At 32.4% G+C, this 19248-nt stretch overlaps 3 protein-coding genes across 6 annotated transcripts; 1 reads left to right on the plus strand and 2 right to left on the minus strand.

Moving 5' to 3' along the window:
• The first annotated feature begins 1688 nt into the window (after positions 1 to 1688).
• LOC111282180 (uncharacterized) lies at positions 1689 to 3308 on the plus strand. 2 transcript variants are annotated; one of them, XM_022870174.2, is made up of 3 exons: positions 1689 to 2147; positions 2292 to 2431; positions 2874 to 3308. In XM_022870174.2, exons 1-3 carry the CDS (start codon positions 1883 to 1885, stop codon positions 2985 to 2987), a joined length of 519 nt encoding a protein of 172 aa, XP_022725909.1. In that variant the 5' UTR covers positions 1689 to 1882; the 3' UTR covers positions 2988 to 3308. The 2 variants fall into 2 exon arrangements, 1 of the variants encoding a protein (XP_022725909.1); XR_016342143.1 differs by having other exon boundaries at positions 1723 to 2147; positions 2292 to 2760; positions 2874 to 3013.
• On the minus strand, positions 3132 to 7651 carry LOC111282179 (protein PLASTID REDOX INSENSITIVE 2, chloroplastic-like). Its single transcript, XM_022870172.2, has 3 exons — positions 7360 to 7651; positions 7152 to 7250; positions 3132 to 3514 (listed from the first exon to the last, which is right to left on the minus strand). Exons 1-3 carry the CDS (start codon positions 7606 to 7608, stop codon positions 3320 to 3322), a joined length of 543 nt encoding a protein of 180 aa, XP_022725907.1. The 5' UTR covers positions 7609 to 7651; the 3' UTR covers positions 3132 to 3319.
• Positions 7652 to 12818: 5167 nt separating this feature from the next.
• On the minus strand, positions 12819 to 17050 carry LOC111282404 (cyclin-D1-1-like). 3 transcript variants are annotated; one of them, XM_089760798.1, is made up of 7 exons: positions 16246 to 17050; positions 15893 to 15979; positions 15269 to 15367; positions 14960 to 15161; positions 14673 to 14806; positions 14476 to 14588; positions 12819 to 13405 (listed from the first exon to the last, which is right to left on the minus strand). In XM_089760798.1, the coding sequence occupies exons 1-7, from the start codon at positions 16483 to 16485 to the stop codon at positions 13399 to 13401; spliced, it is 882 nt and encodes a 293-aa protein (XP_089616924.1). In that variant the 5' UTR covers positions 16486 to 17050; the 3' UTR covers positions 12819 to 13398. The 3 variants fall into 3 exon arrangements, with proteins under 3 accessions (XP_089616924.1, XP_089616923.1, XP_022726204.2); XM_089760797.1 differs by lacking the exon at positions 12819 to 13405 and having other exon boundaries at positions 13467 to 14588; positions 16246 to 17039; XM_022870469.2 differs by lacking the exon at positions 12819 to 13405 and having other exon boundaries at positions 13467 to 14588; positions 14673 to 14803; positions 16246 to 17029.
• Between the last annotated feature and the right edge of the window lie 2198 nt (positions 17051 to 19248).

Raw genomic sequence — 19248 nt, forward strand, 5'->3', positions numbered from 1 at the left:
AGAACTCAAAGGCCAAAACCCCTGGTTTTTCAAATTAACTCTGGCTTGCTGGTGCTTTACTCATATTTTTACCATAGTATCTCGAGAATTCTTGATTAAATATCACTGTGGGTTTACTTTAATGGCATTGGACTTTGGAATTTTATAAAATATTGTTATTAACGTTTTAATATTGTTTGATTTGCCCAAAATCTCACCGATTAATTAACACAAAATTTAACTGAAATTAAAATTGATTTAAATATGGGTGAGAGTTCAATCCCGCTGTTACAAGCTCTCAACGCCAACTTTCAAACTCTGAACAGTGACTTGGTATAAGAGAATGGGAGAGAATTACTCTCTATCTCCTAAAACTGAAGTTATGAAACTTAAATAGGGACTTCCCTTAACATGTTAATTAAAATTAACTTGATTGGATATGTCACAACATGATACCATTATAATTATCCATAATTTAATATTAATTAACATAAATCTGAATTAATTAACTATGTTAATCCATAATATATGATAAATACAACAAATATTCCAAACCAAGACATTGGGGTGCTTATTTTGCCCAATTACTTAGTTCTCTAAAGTGATAATAATCTTTTCAAAACAGAAGATTGCTTCAAACAAACCACACAAAGTAATTTGTGTAAAAATACTTTTAGGAATTTAAATGAATTGAAAATGAATAAATGTTTTTATGTTCATATCTGTTTGTTTAATTAATAAATCTTAAATTTAATGTAATTCGTTTGTTAAGTTTAACGAATGAACAAAAATCAAAATTAGTCAAGAACTATTCATCTAACGTTTTATTCATTTACATTTTTTATGTAAATGAATTAAATATTAACGAACATTGTTATATTCATGATATGATAATTTAATTAATAAATCTTAAAATATTATTTATAATTATTTATTAAATTTAAAAAACAAATATAAAAAAATAAAAATTGAATTTATTTATAAACTTAATTTGTTTACATCTTATTTTTACTATAAAAAATTACTATAAAAAATCCTATCCTTCGGAAAAGAATAAGGCAGACCTTAGAATTGGATAAGAATGAAAGTTACTGAAAGAAAATTGAAAGCTTTTCTTTTCTTTTGGTAACCATTTATGGGCAAATTGAAAAAAAAATGCATTGGAGTTAAATTAAGGGGGTTTGGATGGGAGCCTAAAGGCCAAAGGGCTTAGCCTTGGCATAACGCAGATAAGGTGGTGGAGATCAGGAGGTGTCATTGTCCTGCCAAAGGAATCTCCCTCACACGCATGCTTGATAAGTACATTTGGTTAGGCTATTATATTTTTAAACAGTAAGATTATAGAACCCTATCTGCTCCCTTCAAGATCAACCCTTGACCCCGTCGACACCGCCGAGCCATTCCAGTCAAAGTTCCAAACTCCTGACATTTCTCCACGTGGAGCTTGTGCCGCCTTCCAAGGCCTCGTGCCGGTGGCATGTCTTAAAATGTTTCAAGGATATTGCAACATAAATTAGTATAATCTAATAACTACCCTTATGTTTTACATAAATGCATTTTATATAAAATTTTGATGAATTTTAAATAATTTTAAATTATAATTAATTAATTAAAATATAATAATCATAAGTAATATGTTATTACATTACATGTTTATTTTTAAGAAATTGTAGTTTTGAATGTCAAATTGATGTGAATTGACCTAAGATAGAGCAAGTCATTTGGAAAATAAGGGATGGCCTGCTTGAGGGAGTCTCTTATTACTATATATCCATAGGGTGGTAAGAAGGAGCTGTATAGAAAGAGACTGTTGCTTATTTAACCTCCTTCCTGCTACTTCTTTAACTTTCAATCTTCTTTCTCTTTCGTTCCATCTTTCTGCATAGGAGAGAGACAGAGAGAGATGGGGAATTGTCAAGCCATAGATGCTGCGGTGTTGGTGATACAGCATCCATGTGGGAGGATAGAGAGGTTATATTGGCCTATTCCGGCAAGTGAAGTGATGAGATTGAATCCGGGTCACTACGTTTCTCTGATCATTCCATTGCCTGTGTCTGAGGAAGAGATTAATCAAGATGAAAAGACCGTACGTTTCACCCGTGTTAAGCTTCTCCGGCCTAGCGATACTCTTGCCCTTGGCCATGCTTATCGTCTTATCCCTTCTCAAGGTAGTTCATCTTCCCTGTTCACTTTATTTTTCACATCAAGATTATGAAATTTTGTTAGCCCCAAGCCTGTTTATTGCTTCATATTCTCTTTAATTATTTTGATTAAGATAATAATAGTTATATATTTCCCGGCCGAGTCTGCAGAGGTCACGAAGGTTTTGAGGGCAAAAAAACATGCAAAAAGGCTGCAGCTGGAATCAAATGAAAAGTTGCAGCGTGGACAAGAGAACCAAAGTTCAGGACGCGAGTCAGGAGGAAAGTCTAACAAGGAGAAGACCTACCAAGTATGTCTCAGTTCGCCCTAATGGCCTTAAGTTTATAAGATTTTATGTCACAAGAAAGACTAAGTTCTCCGGTATGGAGGAGAACTGGTTGTCATGATTAACTTGATGCACATGTTTTCATACGAATATATGAACCTCGCCAGCATAGCTCGAGCCTCAAGTCATTGGAGAGACGGAACTCAGAAGTACATTAACGAGATATTTTGGAAGTTTATATCCAAACAATAAGATGCTGAGAATAATTGAGTCACTCATCTTTCACATATGTTCTTCTCAGCTAAGCAATCTGTGAATGAGTCTCCTCACATAAAGTTCCGTCCACAATAAGAGTAAAAACAGAATACTTAACAAATATCAATAGAAATTATTTTCAATTTTCATTTAAATCTTTCCTTCTCATTCATTTATAAATACGGAGATGCTTATTTTCTAAAATTTCCAGGTGATTAAGCATGAAAGACAACGCTCAAGGACAACACCTGTGAACACTGCTGCAATGAGATCTAAAACATGGCGGCCCTCATTACAGAGCATCTCCGAGGCTGGAAGCCAATAATGGTTGTTTCAGATTTCATTTGTAAGGTGCAGATTGGGCTTTGGGAGTGGCAATGAACTGCCTCTTTCTTTTGATGACAGAAATTCACCAAATGAATGAGGACGGTAACCAAGATTTCTAATTTCATTCACAGCTACCAAAATCTGTTTCAAGATATAAAATATTTGTATAGCTTTGGAGTTCAGAAGACCCCTAGATCCTACATTGTATTTACAAGAAATATTCTCATATGAAATTAGATCTTTCACTCACTATTTTATACAACTTCTGCTACAGTACATAGCTATGATGAAATGAAAAAAAAAAAAATCTTATGAATTATGTTGAGGAAATCACTTGGTTGAGTTTGAGTTCCAAACCTTCCAATCATGATCAACATAGTTTTGGGCCCATAACAACGATGCCCGTGCGGCCATAGGAGCTCCAGGTAAATTCTTCTCTTTTAAAGCAACAAATATTTCGGTGAAAGGCTCCACTAACAATGTTCCGGGTCCTCCATACTCATCGTGCAAGAAATTGTTAAATACCTGTTTTCAACATTAGGAAATAGTATGCCTCACAAAAATTTAAATATTCATATCAAAACTTGAATCTTCTTTAGGTAGAGCCTAATACAGGTAGAAATAGTGACCTTTAACAATAAGCATCACATATAGGTAAAGCCTAGAGAAATCCCAACATTGGGCCAAAAATTCACAGAAAGAAGAACGTGACAGTAGTTGTCAGGAAAAGAGTGATCAGTTGTTGTCATGCCAGACATTTCTTTTTGGGTCAATTTTGAACTGTTTCTAAGCCAAGCAAAATACACGCATTTAAAAATGATGAACAAGTGCTTAGTTTAGAAGAGATCATTGTTGATAAAGCTATAAACAATCAACAGTAGGCAATTAAAAATTAAGTTGTCGGGATTGAAAGATTTGAATTAAGGGATGCGAACCAGATTTCTCAAACAGTTTCATGACCCTAAATTAGAGGGATTAACAAGCAAGGCTTCATTAATGATCATGACCACCATGCTCCTTGTCCCCTTCAAATTCCAACATGCACATTTGAATGAAATAATCCATTTGAATGTGATTACAAGTTAGCCAAAAGAAATCAAACTATGGTGAGTGATAATAGTGATGTTTGTATTTTGGTTAATGGTTACAAAGCTTGTTGCATCTTTTCCACGGTAAAGAACGGTGCATGCTAATAACACCCAGTTTAAAAGAAAGGAAAAACATATCGCTCTAGTGTTTCAAGCTCTCCCAGTAAAGGAAATCAATGATATGATTTTATCATAATTGCCTGCTTCAAACGCATTTCTATCACTTCATTTGGCAGAAAATATTCCTGTCAACCTTCTCAATGACCCCTAGCCCCCAACCCCCTTCCCCTATAAAAAATAAATAAATAAATAAGAAGAAGAATAAGAAGAAAAGCAACCGCTGGGCTATGAGTCCTGCCTAAGCATTGCAGACTGAGACACCATTTCTAATCAGTTTTTCCCAGCTTCATTAAGTAGGTAGGTAGCCTACTCAACGAGGTGGATTGATAATGAACAATGACATATTCAACCCTTTTTAAAGTAAGGCAGAAATGACCCAGTTCTCAAAATATTGTCAATTCTAGGACCACACGTTGCATCAGCACTTATCAACAGAAGAATAACATCTCCCAAGCATGATGAAGCCACTTGCACCATCAAGCATGCTAAAGACACTCGCACTTATGCTCTACTGGTATCCTTTGCGATAGAATTCAGGAGATTTCATTAACATTAATGTGTCATATTTGTTCACTATACTAATATAAAATGTTAGCAATGAATATTTTTTGGAGATACTTTGCATTTTAAATATACTAATGAATAAGTCTATTATCACCAATATAAAAGCATGTAGTCCTATTTCATTCCAAGATTTTAAGATCGTCTTATGGTTTGTTGAAATGTGCTGAGAATCAATTTTGAGATCTGTAACCATCTGCATTATGCATTACTATTAAGGGGAATCCTAGAGGCAGTTGCTTCAACTTTCGTCTTTTAACACTGTAACATATAACCAGCCACATCTACTCACTTTTCTAACTTAAAACTTGCAACCTAATAACCAGGTAATCTTCTTTTTAGTCATATGGTGAAAGCCTAGCCTACTGTCAAGTCCCATCCAAAAAGTTAAATAAAGGCTAAAACACCCTTCATGCTGTATATTACATTTGAATACCATTATTCTGAAAATGTAGTACTATTGTCATTTTTTTTCAAAAAGTTTTGAATTAAAGCAAAATAATCTCTATTTTTTTCGTGATTATTTTTATCTCAATTAATATTATTAATTTTTATTATATTAACATTTGAATATAGTGCTATTTTTTAATTCTAGCGATTTGTATATTCATATCGTGTAAAAATATTAACATTTGTGTATTCGTGTTATATTTTACAAGAAAATTATGTGTTATAATTCGTATCGATACAAAAACATATAATATATGTTTTTGGTTTTATTAAACCCATATATAATTATTATTAAAAATGTAAATCATGTCATTTTTTATATCGTATCACTGTGTTGTGTTTTAAATTGCTAAATCTATTTTTTTCATTTAAAATACTTTTTGTAATTTTATTTTTGTTTGAAAAATAAAATATGCAAACTTTATTATTTGAATACAAAAATTATATATCAATTATTGAATTAAATGCTCGATATATTTTTTTATAATTTTACTCTAAAAACTATGTATAATATTAAAACATGCCTATTAACAAAAATGAATAATGAAAAAATAGACAATCATTTACTCTTAAATTATATTATTTAAAACATAACTAATTGTATGTAACCCAAGAAAATCTTATTTTATTGAACTAAAAAAAATATATTATATTAATTATTAGTACTTTTTTGTAATTAAATTTTATGAATAAATATCGTGTTTTGTAATATTTAAAAAATATTATACTTAAATTTTATTATTACATCCTTTTTTAGCCACCGTTAACAGAATGAAATATGGTTTTTTTTCTTTTGGCTTAGGTCAGCAGTCATTTCTGTTGTTTAAGATAGTGTTGGACTATAGAATTATGCAGCTTTAATAATAAGTTTCCAGTTTTAAGTTGAAAAAATGTAATGATGTGGCTTCCTATTAAGACGAATGCTCAAGAGTGAAGGGGGAATCAGTTGCCCCTAGCAATCCCCTTACCATTAATCATAATAGTTGATAACAAGTCCATGAATTTTAGGTTTTCTTATAGCTAACCCCGCTGCTAGAAAAAAATAATGAAAGAAGTTTTCAATTTACATCATTTTTGTCAAGCAGTTGCATGTCTTTCTTATAATTTGATGTAAGGCACTTTTCCAACAACCTTTATGTAATTCCTTCTGAGAAGAAAAGAGCTTATGCATTCATGAGAATATTTAAGTTTGCAGATACACAGTTTATAACATTGTTGAACGAGTATTGGTACCCTACACTCCATCAATAGATCTGTAGTATAAAAATGTGAAAAGAAAAAAAAAAAACGGATGAGATGAAGTTAGAGTAAATGGTTTTGACTCTGGACATGAAACCAGGTTGAAAACCAAAAAATCCGATTCCTGCAACTCTCACAAACAAGGAATTTTCCCTAGTGATTCAATTCCATTACTACCCCATTGAAAATTGACAACTGCATCCTATGATGAGAGAAGAGCACAGATTAAAAAAAAGTTGGATCACATAGTGATTGCCTTATCGGTTAAGATTTTACATGTCAAGGAGTTCACTAAGATTGGGATCAAGAACTGTCAATTCCTTTAAATACCTGTGTTCTGCAATTTATTTTTTAATTTGTTAAGCTAAAATAGTCGAAGGAAAGTGTGTTGTAAGTGGCACATTTTTTCAAGTAGGTTAAGCTCAATGTTAATGGATATATCTTGACAGATTCATTAGTAAAAGTATAAAAGTAAACATTTAACAACAAATATAAGGTTCTTCAAACACCATTGAATAATAGACCCAAAAAGAAAAGCTATAGAGCCAAAACCATTCCTAATTTATAGACAATTAATAAAGGAAATTCCATAATAACAATACCCCTAGGCCCTATCAATCAATAGCCATTAAAATGAACAATGAAACTAGCCATTGAATAAACAGACGCTGATATTTTAAAAGAAAAAAGAGAAGAATCCTTACCTCACCACAGACCTCAATGCAAGCATCAAGATCACCACCAAATGTGTGTTTGTCCTTGGATAACTTCTTGAAAAGCTCACTTTTAAACTTCAGGGTCTCCTATTATAACAAATACCCACAAAAATAATCAAAGAAAATGAACCAATGGAGCTTCTTATTCATTAAAAAATGCATTCTTTTTTATATATTTAAAACTGTATGTACTAACCGCTTCTGCGAACTCAGGGATAGGGTCAGGGTAAACGTATTTCTGGGGAGGTGAAGCTCTGAGAGGGTGCAGGAAGGGTTTTACGGAGATAGGTTTTGGAGAGGGGATTGAGAAAGAGAGAGGAAGGGTTGGGTGAAGATGAGGATGTGGGATGAGGCAGGCGGTGCGTCGGATAAGAAGTGTGGCGAAGGTTGGGGTTTTGGCGGGAGTTAACGGTGCCTGATTAGAGACCCACGATGAAGACGCCATTTCGTTTGGGGTGATAGGATGTGTTATTAGGCCTATTTCTTTGTTATTTAATAGTAACTTCAGCCCATTTGTAATTGTTCTTGGTGGTCTCGACTTGGGTGCCAAAGTTTGAAGAGCAGAGTAGGTCCCTTGATGTGCCGTACCGAATCCCAACAAGAGCCCATCTTGAAAGTTGAAACCCAACCTAAAATACGGCAGTCCATTTTCAGCATGGGTTTTATATAATTACAGTCATCAGACCTAGGACTCTTTGCTTCCATTTTTAGCAGAAGATAATGAAGTTTGCACAAGGCTCCAATTGAGTCAGAAAAAGGCCTAACCTAAACTAAATCATTTGAAATATATATATATGATTATTAATTTGTCAAATGTATATAAATTCTCTCACATATATAATTCTCATGAAGGGGACAGCTGATTAGAACAAATCAATTTAAAAACCAATAGGAGGAAGAAACCTTCAAACAAATTTCAGAAGTTAGTTGAAAAGCGAGTCCAATAAATGGATGTACCTTTTACAAAGCAATGTGAAGTGTTGTTTCTTTGATAATTAAATTTAAAAACCTTACAGTGAGCTTTTGCTAATTGGTTGGTTTCCTAAGCCGTCATTGTTTTTCCTTACCGAAATAAGTTGAAATAGTCTGGATGCTATACCCCATCAACTATTTGTGTTCCACAGACAACACTTTCCATTCTTCAACCTGTTCTTGTAGGATCAGTAGCAAATGACAAGTTCAAAAGACATGTTATAATCGATAAATACTCTTACTTTTCTTGACGGTAATGGATCGATCAAGTGGCATTTTTATATCTATCTGGTCTCCAATGCTCCTGCGGCTTAATTATCAAAAGGTCGACTATTGCACATGATCCCAAACTTCGAATTTCTTACTGCTCCATGCCTTTTTTTTCCCTTGTCCCGCAGTTGGAAATTATTTTCTGAGTTGGGATATTGAGTTGGAATGCACTAAACTAATGGATATTCTACACACTTGTTCTTTCCCCTTTTAAGATATTCTCGTTTGCAGCTGCCATTGCTTAGATCAGATGAGACTAGTCAGACCTAAATCATAACTACATACAATGTAACGTGAACTAAGCTTTCTGCTAAACAGCTGTTGCATTTTGCTATATCCCAGCTTTTCTTTTATTAATTACCTTGCTGACCAAAACTGAGTCCTTTTTCTTTTCGTGATCTTCCGTCTAGTTAATGTATTTAACTCTAAGGCTAAAGCATGGGTTGATCTGATACATGTCAAGTTCTCAGGTTTCAGGGTTTTTGTCTTGAGCTAAACCACGTTTAATTATGAACAAAATGTACACAGGCTGGTTTGATTAAGAGGTTCTTGAATGTTGATGATTAAACAGAAGACTCTTTTGTCTTCACTCCTTCAAATGGAGGTCCAGGCACTATGACAAAGGCAAAATAAAACAAAAACAACACAACGACAGTGCCGACGCTCCCTCGAGAGTAGCCACAACCGTCCTTTCCCTTTCAGCTTTCTTTGAATGGCATCCAAAGAGAGTCTCTCTAACAAAAGAACAATCTTTTATAGCTTTACTCAACAGTATACAATGACATGCCCGCCCACGTCCTTATCACAAAAATCTATTTCACATGGTTCATATCTGACCATATAAATCTTTGGGGATTAAATTAAATTAAATTATTGCAGAATTAATCATTATACAGATGTCATGGTATCAAGTACTGAATGGACTGCAAAATGGATATATGCTGCTGTCAATGCTCAAAAATTAAAGAGACAAAATATGGATTCAGTCTCAGGTATATTGAGGGGGTATATCATATATGATCAAGATATCATACGTGCAGATGCTTCTTTTCTTTTTTCATTTTTCTTTCGCTTTTCTTTTTATATAATGTTGAATACAAGACAATGCTATAATGGACTGGAGAAAAATAGCATTGTCTTGTATTCAACATTATATGAAAAACCATATCTGGGAAATTCAGCATATCATTCTAGCTTTTGAACTCTTCAGCAGATGGGCCAACATGAACTTTTACGGGAAACCCACGAGCCTGTTTTTACAAAGAAAAATCATCTTTCAAAAGCCGAACTTTAGGGGTCCTCCAATTTTGTCACTGCTATCTGAAATCGAAATTGCTGAAGCAAAATAAAATACTTGGTAAAGAGCTATGTCCTGCACCCTACACACCCCTAACCCCCCCCCCCCCCCCCCTCTCTATTTCAATTGGGGAGTGAAAAGAAGTTTTGGCTTTTGGGCTTATACTTAGGATTCTTCTGTTTAAAGATCGTTTTTTTTAGAGAAGAGTGCGTGGGCATGCACTATTTTTGTTTAGTGCAAAGATGAGGAAGAAGTGCACGAGTGAGGGGCCCTTTGCTCCCTTTGCCCTACCATATAGCTCAAAATAAAAAATATCATGCGATAGCTTGAGAGGTTTATAAAATAAAGCAGTCGTTGGCAGTTGGACACCTCCCAGTCACTGTGAGTGACACGTGTTGTCTTCCAATTGGTGTAGAGCCTTGTTAAACATTTATCTGCTTTTTTTATAGAAATGGTACTATGGTGAAAAAAAACCCCAAACTCTTATACATCATTTGGGTTGATGATGGGAACCTGTTGCTCACAAAATCCAAAATCCTGTCTCGTCCCGTTCGTTAAAAGCCCCACCTTTTTATATCCAATACCAAAGCCCCAACATGATAGTTACCTACCTATATATATATATATATATATATATATATATATATACACGCTCCACCCCATCATACGCAGTGCCCCTGTTATAACAAAAAAAAAAAAAGAAGAATAATAGTAAACTGTTCATGTACGTAAACAATATCCTATACAGGTTAAAGGGATATTTGCAGTACGGCCATTATTATTTGGCCCATTTTTTCGAGTAAAACAATATTTTTATAATTGAGTTGTAAGTATTTTCGGGTTTTATTTGAATTTAATCCACTTTTCAAGTAATCATAAAGACACATCTTTCTAAATTGACTTAATACACTCAAAATTATTACTTTAAAAATGATTTTTACAAAAATTGAATCTTAATTAATAAAAAAACGTGATTTTTTTTATCAACTGAATTAACCTATTAAGTTCTATTTAAAAACAATGATGATAATGAGAGAGGTAATTTCATTGATAATAAAAATCTTAACCATTTCTTCTTCATTCAGGTTGTAGTCCGCTTAAAACCACTAGAATGTAAAGCATTTGTCTTGTAATTTAATTGATATTTCGAATAAACACAGGTGATTGAATCCTATAAATACATATATATACACATGTTATTATAACAAGACATATACGGAATACAACGTAATTGTTTATAAAACTTAATTTCTTTGCATACCATTATCTATCTTATATTAAGGTCTTATAAGGTATGTACATCATATTACGCCAAGTTGTTTTAAATATCTCACGTGAAGACACGTGCTTCATGCAACATTTTTTTTTATATGTATCTTTTAAAAAGTTGGAAATTGTGGTTAATTTTTTGGCTATAATTACGTCATTGCATTCCAACACCTTGGCCTATAGTCTGTCCCATTTCATGCTTTTTAATTAAATCATAAAGCTGAATATTAATATCCAAACCCTTTTTTTTTTGTTTTGTTTTGTTTTTTTGGTCATATAAGCTCCACGGGGTGGGCTGTCGGGGATTAATTATAATTATCAGTTGTTGATCACTGAACCAATCCTGCATTTAGTTTTAATGTTAACCTTTTTAGTGGGGAAGGAAGATGGTGTCTTTTATGGGTTGATATATATATATAGAGTACAAATCTTCGTGGCTCCCATCTAGCTGTACTAATGAGGAAACGCCACAGTTGATTAATTGATTGGAGAGTCGCTTCGCTACAGAGGATTTTATAAATGGATTCATCACAATTAAATTACCCAATTGGATTTTGATAGGTTTGATTATGGGATCCACACTGTTGGAACAACTAAAAAAAACTTCGGTGAGGGGAGTACCATTCTTCTGTTCTTATAATAATTAATTAGAAAAATTAGACAAATTAAATCATCGTCAAATTAACTAGAAACCCTGAATTATTATGTGAGTGTTCCTTGGTGGTCCTCACATCCCTTGATCGATGGGGAAGAATATAGATGTTGGAAGCTAATTAAGCGCAAATCCAAGAGAGTTGGATAAATTTGTACTGATGAAGAATTGTCATCTTGTATCGAATTTCCTTTTCACTCTGGTCCATGGCATGGGCATATAAAACTTGTTGATATCATGAATCGAGTTAGAGAAGAGGCCAGTGGGGGGATATGATGGAGCATGGAGGTGATAATATTTGAAATTTGCATGAAGATTCGTGGAATTTCCCTAAAATGCATGGTTACCTTTTGCGTACCATTTTTAAAAGGGCCATTATGTAATGTTACCACGTGCCAAAATAATATATATGCACCCTATGTCGGAGATCTAGAGCCAAATGACAACTTATTTGATGGACCTTTTCTATTTGTAATGTTACAAGAAAACTTGCAGGCACTTACATGCATACGTACATACGTGTATATATATATATATTTATATATATATGCAATCTATATCTTCTATATAAAAACTATTTTTAAAAAATAGTATAGTGATATGTGGTAAGTCTCATGTGTTATTTTTAATTGTTTTTAATTTTTTTAAAAATTATTTTTAATGCTTAATATGTTAACATTTGATGAACCATTTAATTATCATGTGAAAATTTTTAAAATAAAAAAAAAATTTCAAAAAAAAATTTTCTTAATTATAATTATAACAAAAAATATAGTAGGAGTTGAGTATAGAGATGATAATGTGTTTTTGGCAATTATAATACCCTCAAAAGCTTTTACAAAGAAAAAACCAAGCACCTAAATAATAAAAAAAAAATCCATAAAGCTACATTTAACTTATCAAAAAAAAAAAAATCAACCTTCAAAACTTTTGAAGCTAACCCACACATTAAATTTCAATCACTTATTAAGATAAAAAAAATTGTAACTAAAAATAATCAATTGAAAAAATAACCTACATAAAAATCAATAAAAAGATCTCACAAAACATGATAAAAATTTTTTAAAAATTATTAGATAAAAAATTTAAATATTTTTAAAAATATCTTTTAAAAACAAAACATATATCATTAAAAAACTAAAAATATTATATTTGAGATTTTTTAATAAATTACAAAAAAAATTAAGAACCAATTAATACAAATAATCATGTAAAAAACTTTAGATATAAGATTTTCAAAATCTTTTTTTAATCTAAAAAATTTAAAAAATAAAAAAGATAAAATTTTTTAAATTATATTTTATAAAAATTAAAAAAAAACCCCGTACAAAGCAATGGTATCATTCTAGTAGTAGATGAAAAGGAGCCTGCTTTTTCGAGCTTTGGCATTTTCCCAATGTCTAACTCACTCTACCCCACAAAGTAAAGCAGCTTCCAACCGTACGTCGTTAGGATGTGATAATTAAGAAATCCAAGAAACTTTTTCCGAGTAGTGCGTAGTAGACAGATCACTGCTGCTGATTAAGAGTTGAGATGTGAGTCAGAGAAGAGTTGTGCGATGTTTGAAGATGGAAGAGAGGGAACCAGCCAACCATACATGGGGCGGTCACGATTGGCAATTGCTAAGGCCGGGGGTGACGTTGATAATGAATGAAGTGCCTTTTTTGCCTGCGGGACCAAGTTCAAGTCTCTTCACCGAGCCAATGCCTCCGCAAAATTCCACTGATTCAGTAGAAATAAAACCAATGGCAAAGCTAGAAATTATGTATTGTCAATCACGTGCTGCGCACAGAGAGAAAGAAAGAGAAAGACAATAGATATTAAATAAAAGAAGATAATAGAGTGCCATTAAGTTTAACGAATAATTTGATTATTTTTATTTATTCACGAATCAAATACAACACGCTTGAAAGGCCCCACAGACCTTCGTATATGTTATGCCAAACGATGGCCGTGAAAGAAGTTTTCCTTTTTCCCCTTTAAGGAAATGGAAAAAATATAAAAAAAGCGACTAAAAAACAAATTCACACGTGTCACCATCACACGCATGAACACCAGTAGAGTAAGAGGAAGAGGCATTTCCCGCCAGAAAAGCACACATACACACTTGCCTGCCACACATGCCAAATGCGTGTGCACGCAAACCACTCTTAATACTAATAATAAAAAAAAAGGAGCCATATTCATTGTTCCTTTTTTATGTTTGTATTTGTGCATTGTCAAATACTGAAGAGAGAGAGAGGGATGTTGAAGCAACGAGAGTAGCCTAGATAGATGGGAAAGCTTCGACTCTAATCCACGTCATCGCGATGCTCAAACTTCAACCAACATTCAATCCCTAAATCCGACAATCTCCCCGTCTCTGTTAGAATTTTCTCCCCTTCTTTCCGTCTAACCCCTTTGCCTAGGGGGACCCCTTTCATTCAATAATAATAACCCCCCACTTCTTTCGCGCTTCATGACTCCCACTATATATTAAACAAAGCCTTTTTTTCCTAATATTTATGTAACAAATTCCCACTCCCTTGGTAATCTGCAAAGCCATTAATGAATTGACAATGCCCACCAACGAAAAAAATTAATAAATCTCCAAACTCCTTCATACATACGTATATACGCCATATTATCTACATCACTCATCTCAATTTACTCTCAAAGCCCTCCAGAAAAAATGTTGAGGTTTCTAGACAACTTGGGCTACCATTTTTTTTCTTTTTTTTTTTTTCTCCACCATTTCTTGCTTATTTCCCTCCTCCCCTTACTCGAAGTTTCCTTTGTCATCATCTACCCACAAGCAGTTATTTAGTTTTCTCCTTTTATAAGAAGATGAGGAGGAGGATGAGTCACTGGACCTCATTGTGGGCCGGATCGTTACTCGAAGCTGCGGTAAGATCTTGGGTGGTTTCCTCCTGGCATTGTCAAGCACCAGTTCTTGCATTAACCTGTAGCAGCTAAGGATTTTCTCCTGCAAAAATTGGATACTTTTCCAAGTTGGCATACTAGTTTCTAGCTTAACTTAGAAGTACATCTACACATTAATTGAGCTTACTTTGCTTAGTCCATCACACCATGACCCAACATGTTCAGGATTAACAAGAGGCAACTTTGGCATTTCATTGGCTGCACAAAGTATTGCTGCAGCCGCAATGCTTGACGGCCAATACTCTAGAAAGCTGGCCTCTGCTGACATTAGCAAACAAGTATTTTATTTGAAATGGTTATTGTAAGCCTTTTTTACTTCATATGCGTACGTGTACGTATACAAAAATATATGCATGTATTTATATCAACCGACAGAAAGAGAATAAAATTCATATGCATCTACAATAATAATACCTTTGATATTCGATAAAATGATATTCGTTGCCCTTGAAATCAGAAACCCGAAAAAAGTTCCTGTTGGATCGAGCTTGCATGCAAAGAAACCAACAAAACTGAATGGTGTTACTGATCGCAGCCTCCAATCCAAAACCGTCAGCACAAGCAGTTCCATTCTGCGAACTGTTTTTGGTTCAAAAATATATTTGGCGCTCTCTACCTGCACGTATAGCATTATGTTGAAATTACGCCAATGCTCGTTGAAGAAAGAAAAATAGTACTAGCAATGATTTTAACCACAGAAAGTTTATTGAAAAGGAGATATACCTGAAGATCTAAAAGAGATGGAACAAGAGGTTCCTCCATCTTGGCCGCTAACGACAAGCAAGCCACGGATAGAAGTTGCAATGACCACCCACTAGTTTGCTGAATAGTTAAAAAAAAAAAAAAAAGCCGTCGCATTGTTAATCACCACAAATCATCATACCATTAATAATAAGCAATAACGAATATCAAACGCATATGAACTTTTGTGGGAATTATTAAGGTAGATTCTAAGCACATTTACACAGCTCATTAAAAAAATAAAAAAGTAACAATTACCCATCAAGGGAACAAGAGTAATACTACTACAACTGTAGTTAATGCAAAGGCAAGTTTCGGTCTCTTTCCTTTTCTCTTTTTGCCCAAGAACGCAAGCCACTGTTTGATTCGACCAACAAGAAAACAAAATCTCGCTCCTTTTATTTATTACTGAGTCTGAGTTACTATAGTAAAGTAATCAAGTTCATTCCAAGGTTTCATAGTCGTTGAAAAGTCAAACATAATTACACCGAACAGTCAAAATTTTAATCACTGAAATTCCTCCAACACAATTTTATTGTTATCCAGCTAATAATCCTTCCATAGTAAGTTTTACAACACTTAATACTGCCGGAAACGAAAGCTCACCGGCAAGCTGCAGGAATACAGAAACCGATCCATGTAGTTAACGGAAAGATACGCCGTCAAAGGCTGGAAATTATAGTATGCTTGTACCTGAAAAAAAAAAAAAAGGAAATACTAGCATTATTGAAAAAAAGTATGGAAAAAGTCGTAAGTAACAGCCGCCACTAGGTGAATCATCTCCGTCCATTGAACGGCTGTCATTAGATCTCTTTCTTTTGATTTTGAAAGCGTAACCTACCAACCGCGTTCTAGCAAACCGTGAGAAATTCAGCTAACGCGCACCAGTGTTGTAATCGTAATATCGAAGAACAGAGATAGTTAAGTACAGTTTAGTTAGTTACAGTTTACCACTTTACCTTGAGAATCCATGCAACAGATTCTTCTCGAGCAGATGCATCAAGAGTCTGGGACTGAAACCGAGCCAGGTAATCGAATCCGGGGACGAAGTTCCTTTCCTCTTCAATAAGGCCAGCGATGGAAGATTCTTCGATGCACGACGCCGGAGAGTCCAGCTCAGACGAACATGCCGGCGACTCGCCGGAGAATACATCGTCGGAATCTTCACCGCATAGTAAGTCCGTGAAGTGATCGGACATATTGATAATGGTTTTGAGATACCGACGAAGACAGCAATAGCCGTTGATTCCTCCTCATTCTCTCTCCATATCTACCGTTGATTAGTAATCTTCGACGAAACAAAGCGACGGAGACGTTTCAAAAAATGGGTGCGCGTCTGCGTGTGCGTATAATATGGAGGAGGAGAAGAGGAAGAGGAAGAGGAAGAGAAATGGGTTTGGGTTTGGAGATTTGGTTTGTAGTTATTGATAGTCGTATTCGGATATAAACATGTGAGGTTATTCTTTATTTTTTCTGTTTTTGTTTGTTTTTAATTTTGTATTTCTTATTTGGGGTTTGTTCGGGGGGTAATATTTTGCCGGGATAACGGACTTCCATTTTGAGAGGGATACTGAAAAAATTTTATTCGTTGGAGTTTTCAGAAATGAGGAGCAGTAGGACTTGGAAGGATTAAAAGAGTTAAAAGCTAAAGATTATTTGGGTTTTTGTTACTACTAGGCTAATAGGTGTGGAAGGTTATTAGGGAAGAGTTTGAGCGACGGATTGGATTGGGTGTTGCTGCTGCTGGATGGGGACAGCCTGGGACTTTTGTAGGGTTCCTGTAAACCAACAGGCAGCAAGTGAGGAGGTGAAGTGAGCAATTTTGCACGTCCTTGTAGAAACTCTATGGCACAATATATTTTTTTCATTTAAAATTAATTAAAATTTTAATTATTTATTATATATAATATATAAAAATAAATATTTAACATTTTAATTATTATATATAATATATATTAATTAATTAATTTTTTAATAAATATGATCTAATTTAAATAAAAAATAAATGTTAAAATAAAATAATTATTTCATACAAAAAAATTTTTGTCCTATTTTACTAACACGTGGACAATTTCGTTTTGTTTTTCGCACTTATATATATATATATATATATTTTGATATTCTTAACCGTCCACTCATTTTTTCAACGATGCAATGAATGGATATATGAGTACAAAGAATAGTCAAAATTTGAAGTATATAGTAGATATTTGGAGTCTACGCATCAAGTTATATTGACTAATTATTTCGTCTTAGGTAAGCCGTCTATTTCGTACGAAATAAAAAAATTATGATAAAATTATAACCATAAATAGGACCCTACTCAGAAGTGCATACATTTGTTTTCTCTCTACAAATTAGAGCGCTGAAACAAAGTAGAAAACAACTAATTTTCATTTATAGACTCACTCATTTTGAAAAACCTTGACCGTTTTATTATAAATTTACTAAAATTCATAAGCATAAATTACCATAATCAATTTTTGAAATGATTTAAATCCAAATTTATTATCCCAAATTTAAATCCAAATCCAAAATAGATTTGGTATTAAGTTAAACTAATATAAATTAACAATTAAAATAAAAGAAGTCGAGATATTGCTCGCTTCTTTGTTCATTGGTTTCTTCATCCTATTGTTCCTCTTGATTTGTTATTTCTTATCGGTTGTTGTGAAAATTAAAACACTAATTGTAAGTGCGTATATAATATTATATTATAATATATATAAATATTTGATAAAATTTATTTTCGTAAATATTTAAAAAAATGATTTCTCTTTTTTGATAAAAAAAATCTCTAAAATTTTACTTTACAATGTTACGTAAAATATTTTCTAATTATAAGTTATTTGTCAAAAAATATATATTTAAAAATTATTAAATTATCCAAATTTTCTAAATTTAGGTGGAACACAATTAATTATATTTTAAGTTGCTAGCACCAAATTTCAATTTAAATATATTATTTTTTAAAAAATACATTTTCAAATAATCTAAATATATCTTTTTCAATTTAAAACTTTTTAATATAATGACGTATTATTTTTTAAAATAAGTTTTATAAAAATATAAATATATATCATTTTAAATATTAAAATCTCAAATGTAGTGATACTATAAAATAATTTTTTTATTAATTTAAATATATTTCATTTTAAATTTAAAATTTTAAAATATAAAATTTATTTTTAGAGATTTCATAATAATTCCTTATCATTTTATTATTTTTAAATTTAAAAGAAAAAAAATATATATGTTACAAGATAATTTATTTTTTAACAATACTTTAGATTTTAATTTTATTTCTTTGTTTCTTTTTCAACCTTTATGCTTGGGAAGAAATCGTTTATTAACCTGTGAGATGCACAAAATTTTTTATTATATTTGTACAATTTTTTAATATATGAGATGCATAAATTTTTTAATTATATTTTTTATAATATGCGCATTCACATGTTAAAAAGTTAAAATCAATATTTTTTTGTTTCTAAAATTTTTATGAAAATTTTGAATATCTTGTTTGTTCCAAAGTATATACATGGATCATATAAAATTTTTTTGACAATTCATGGATGTTGGAATGGAGGGAAAAAATTAGTTTAACACAATAATAATTTTTTTGAAATATTTTGACAATTGAAAGTAAAAAATGTTGATTTAATTGTTTACGTATTATTTGTTTGTTTCATTTATTTATTTAGAAAAAACTGTATAGACTTATTTTTAATTATTGATTTTCTTGCGTTTTTCTTTTATTTGTTTTTTTAATTTATAAATAAAGTCAAATGACTAAAATTTAGTGCTAATTCTAAATTAATTGTTTTATATAAAAGTAAAATTATGTTTATTTATTTGAAATTAAATTTTTTATAATTTAACTTTTTTACAATATTATTGATTTTTTTTCCTAAGAAGTGAAACGTAAGTAGTAAAAGCAAAAATTATCTTTTTTTTACCTTTGA

The sequence above is a fragment of the Durio zibethinus genome, chromosome 5, assembly GCF_047325235.1.
Source record: "Durio zibethinus cultivar Kanyao isolate XHJ-2024 chromosome 5, ASM4732523v1, whole genome shotgun sequence".
NCBI classification, from domain to species: Eukaryota; Viridiplantae; Streptophyta; class Magnoliopsida; order Malvales; family Malvaceae; genus Durio; species Durio zibethinus.

What these genes read in the sequence shown, in the direction of transcription:
- LOC111282180 (XM_022870174.2), top strand. Translation starts at nt 1,883, where the DNA reads ATGGGGAATTGTCAAGCCATAGATGCTGCGGTGTTGGTGATACAGCAT. An exon ending in TCGTCTTATCCCTTCTCAAG is followed by an intron (nt 2,148 to 2,291) that starts GTAGTTCATCTT and finishes CCGAGTCTGCAG; the next exon opens with AGGTCACGAAGGTTTTGAGG. An exon ending in ACAAGGAGAAGACCTACCAA is followed by an intron (nt 2,432 to 2,873) that starts GTATGTCTCAGT and finishes TAAAATTTCCAG; the next exon opens with GTGATTAAGCATGAAAGACA.
- LOC111282179 (XM_022870172.2), bottom strand. Translation starts at nt 7,608, where the DNA reads ATGGCGTCTTCATCGTGGGTCTCTAATCAGGCACCGTTAACTCCCGCC. An exon ending in TCCCTGAGTTCGCAGAAGCG is followed by an intron (nt 7,251 to 7,359) that starts GTTAGTACATAC and finishes TTGTTATAATAG; the next exon opens with GAGACCCTGAAGTTTAAAAG. An exon ending in GCATTGAGGTCTGTGGTGAG is followed by an intron (nt 3,515 to 7,151) that starts GTAAGGATTCTT and finishes TGTTGAAAACAG; the next exon opens with GTATTTAACAATTTCTTGCA.
- LOC111282404 (XM_089760797.1), bottom strand. Translation starts at nt 16,485, where the DNA reads ATGTCCGATCACTTCACGGACTTACTATGCGGTGAAGATTCCGACGAT. An exon ending in CATTTTATCGAATATCAAAG is followed by an intron (nt 14,807 to 14,959) that starts GTATTATTATTG and finishes TGCTAATGTCAG; the next exon opens with CAGAGGCCAGCTTTCTAGAG. An exon ending in GGTGTGATGGACTAAGCAAA is followed by an intron (nt 14,589 to 14,672) that starts GTAAGCTCAATT and finishes CAATTTTTGCAG; the next exon opens with GAGAAAATCCTTAGCTGCTA.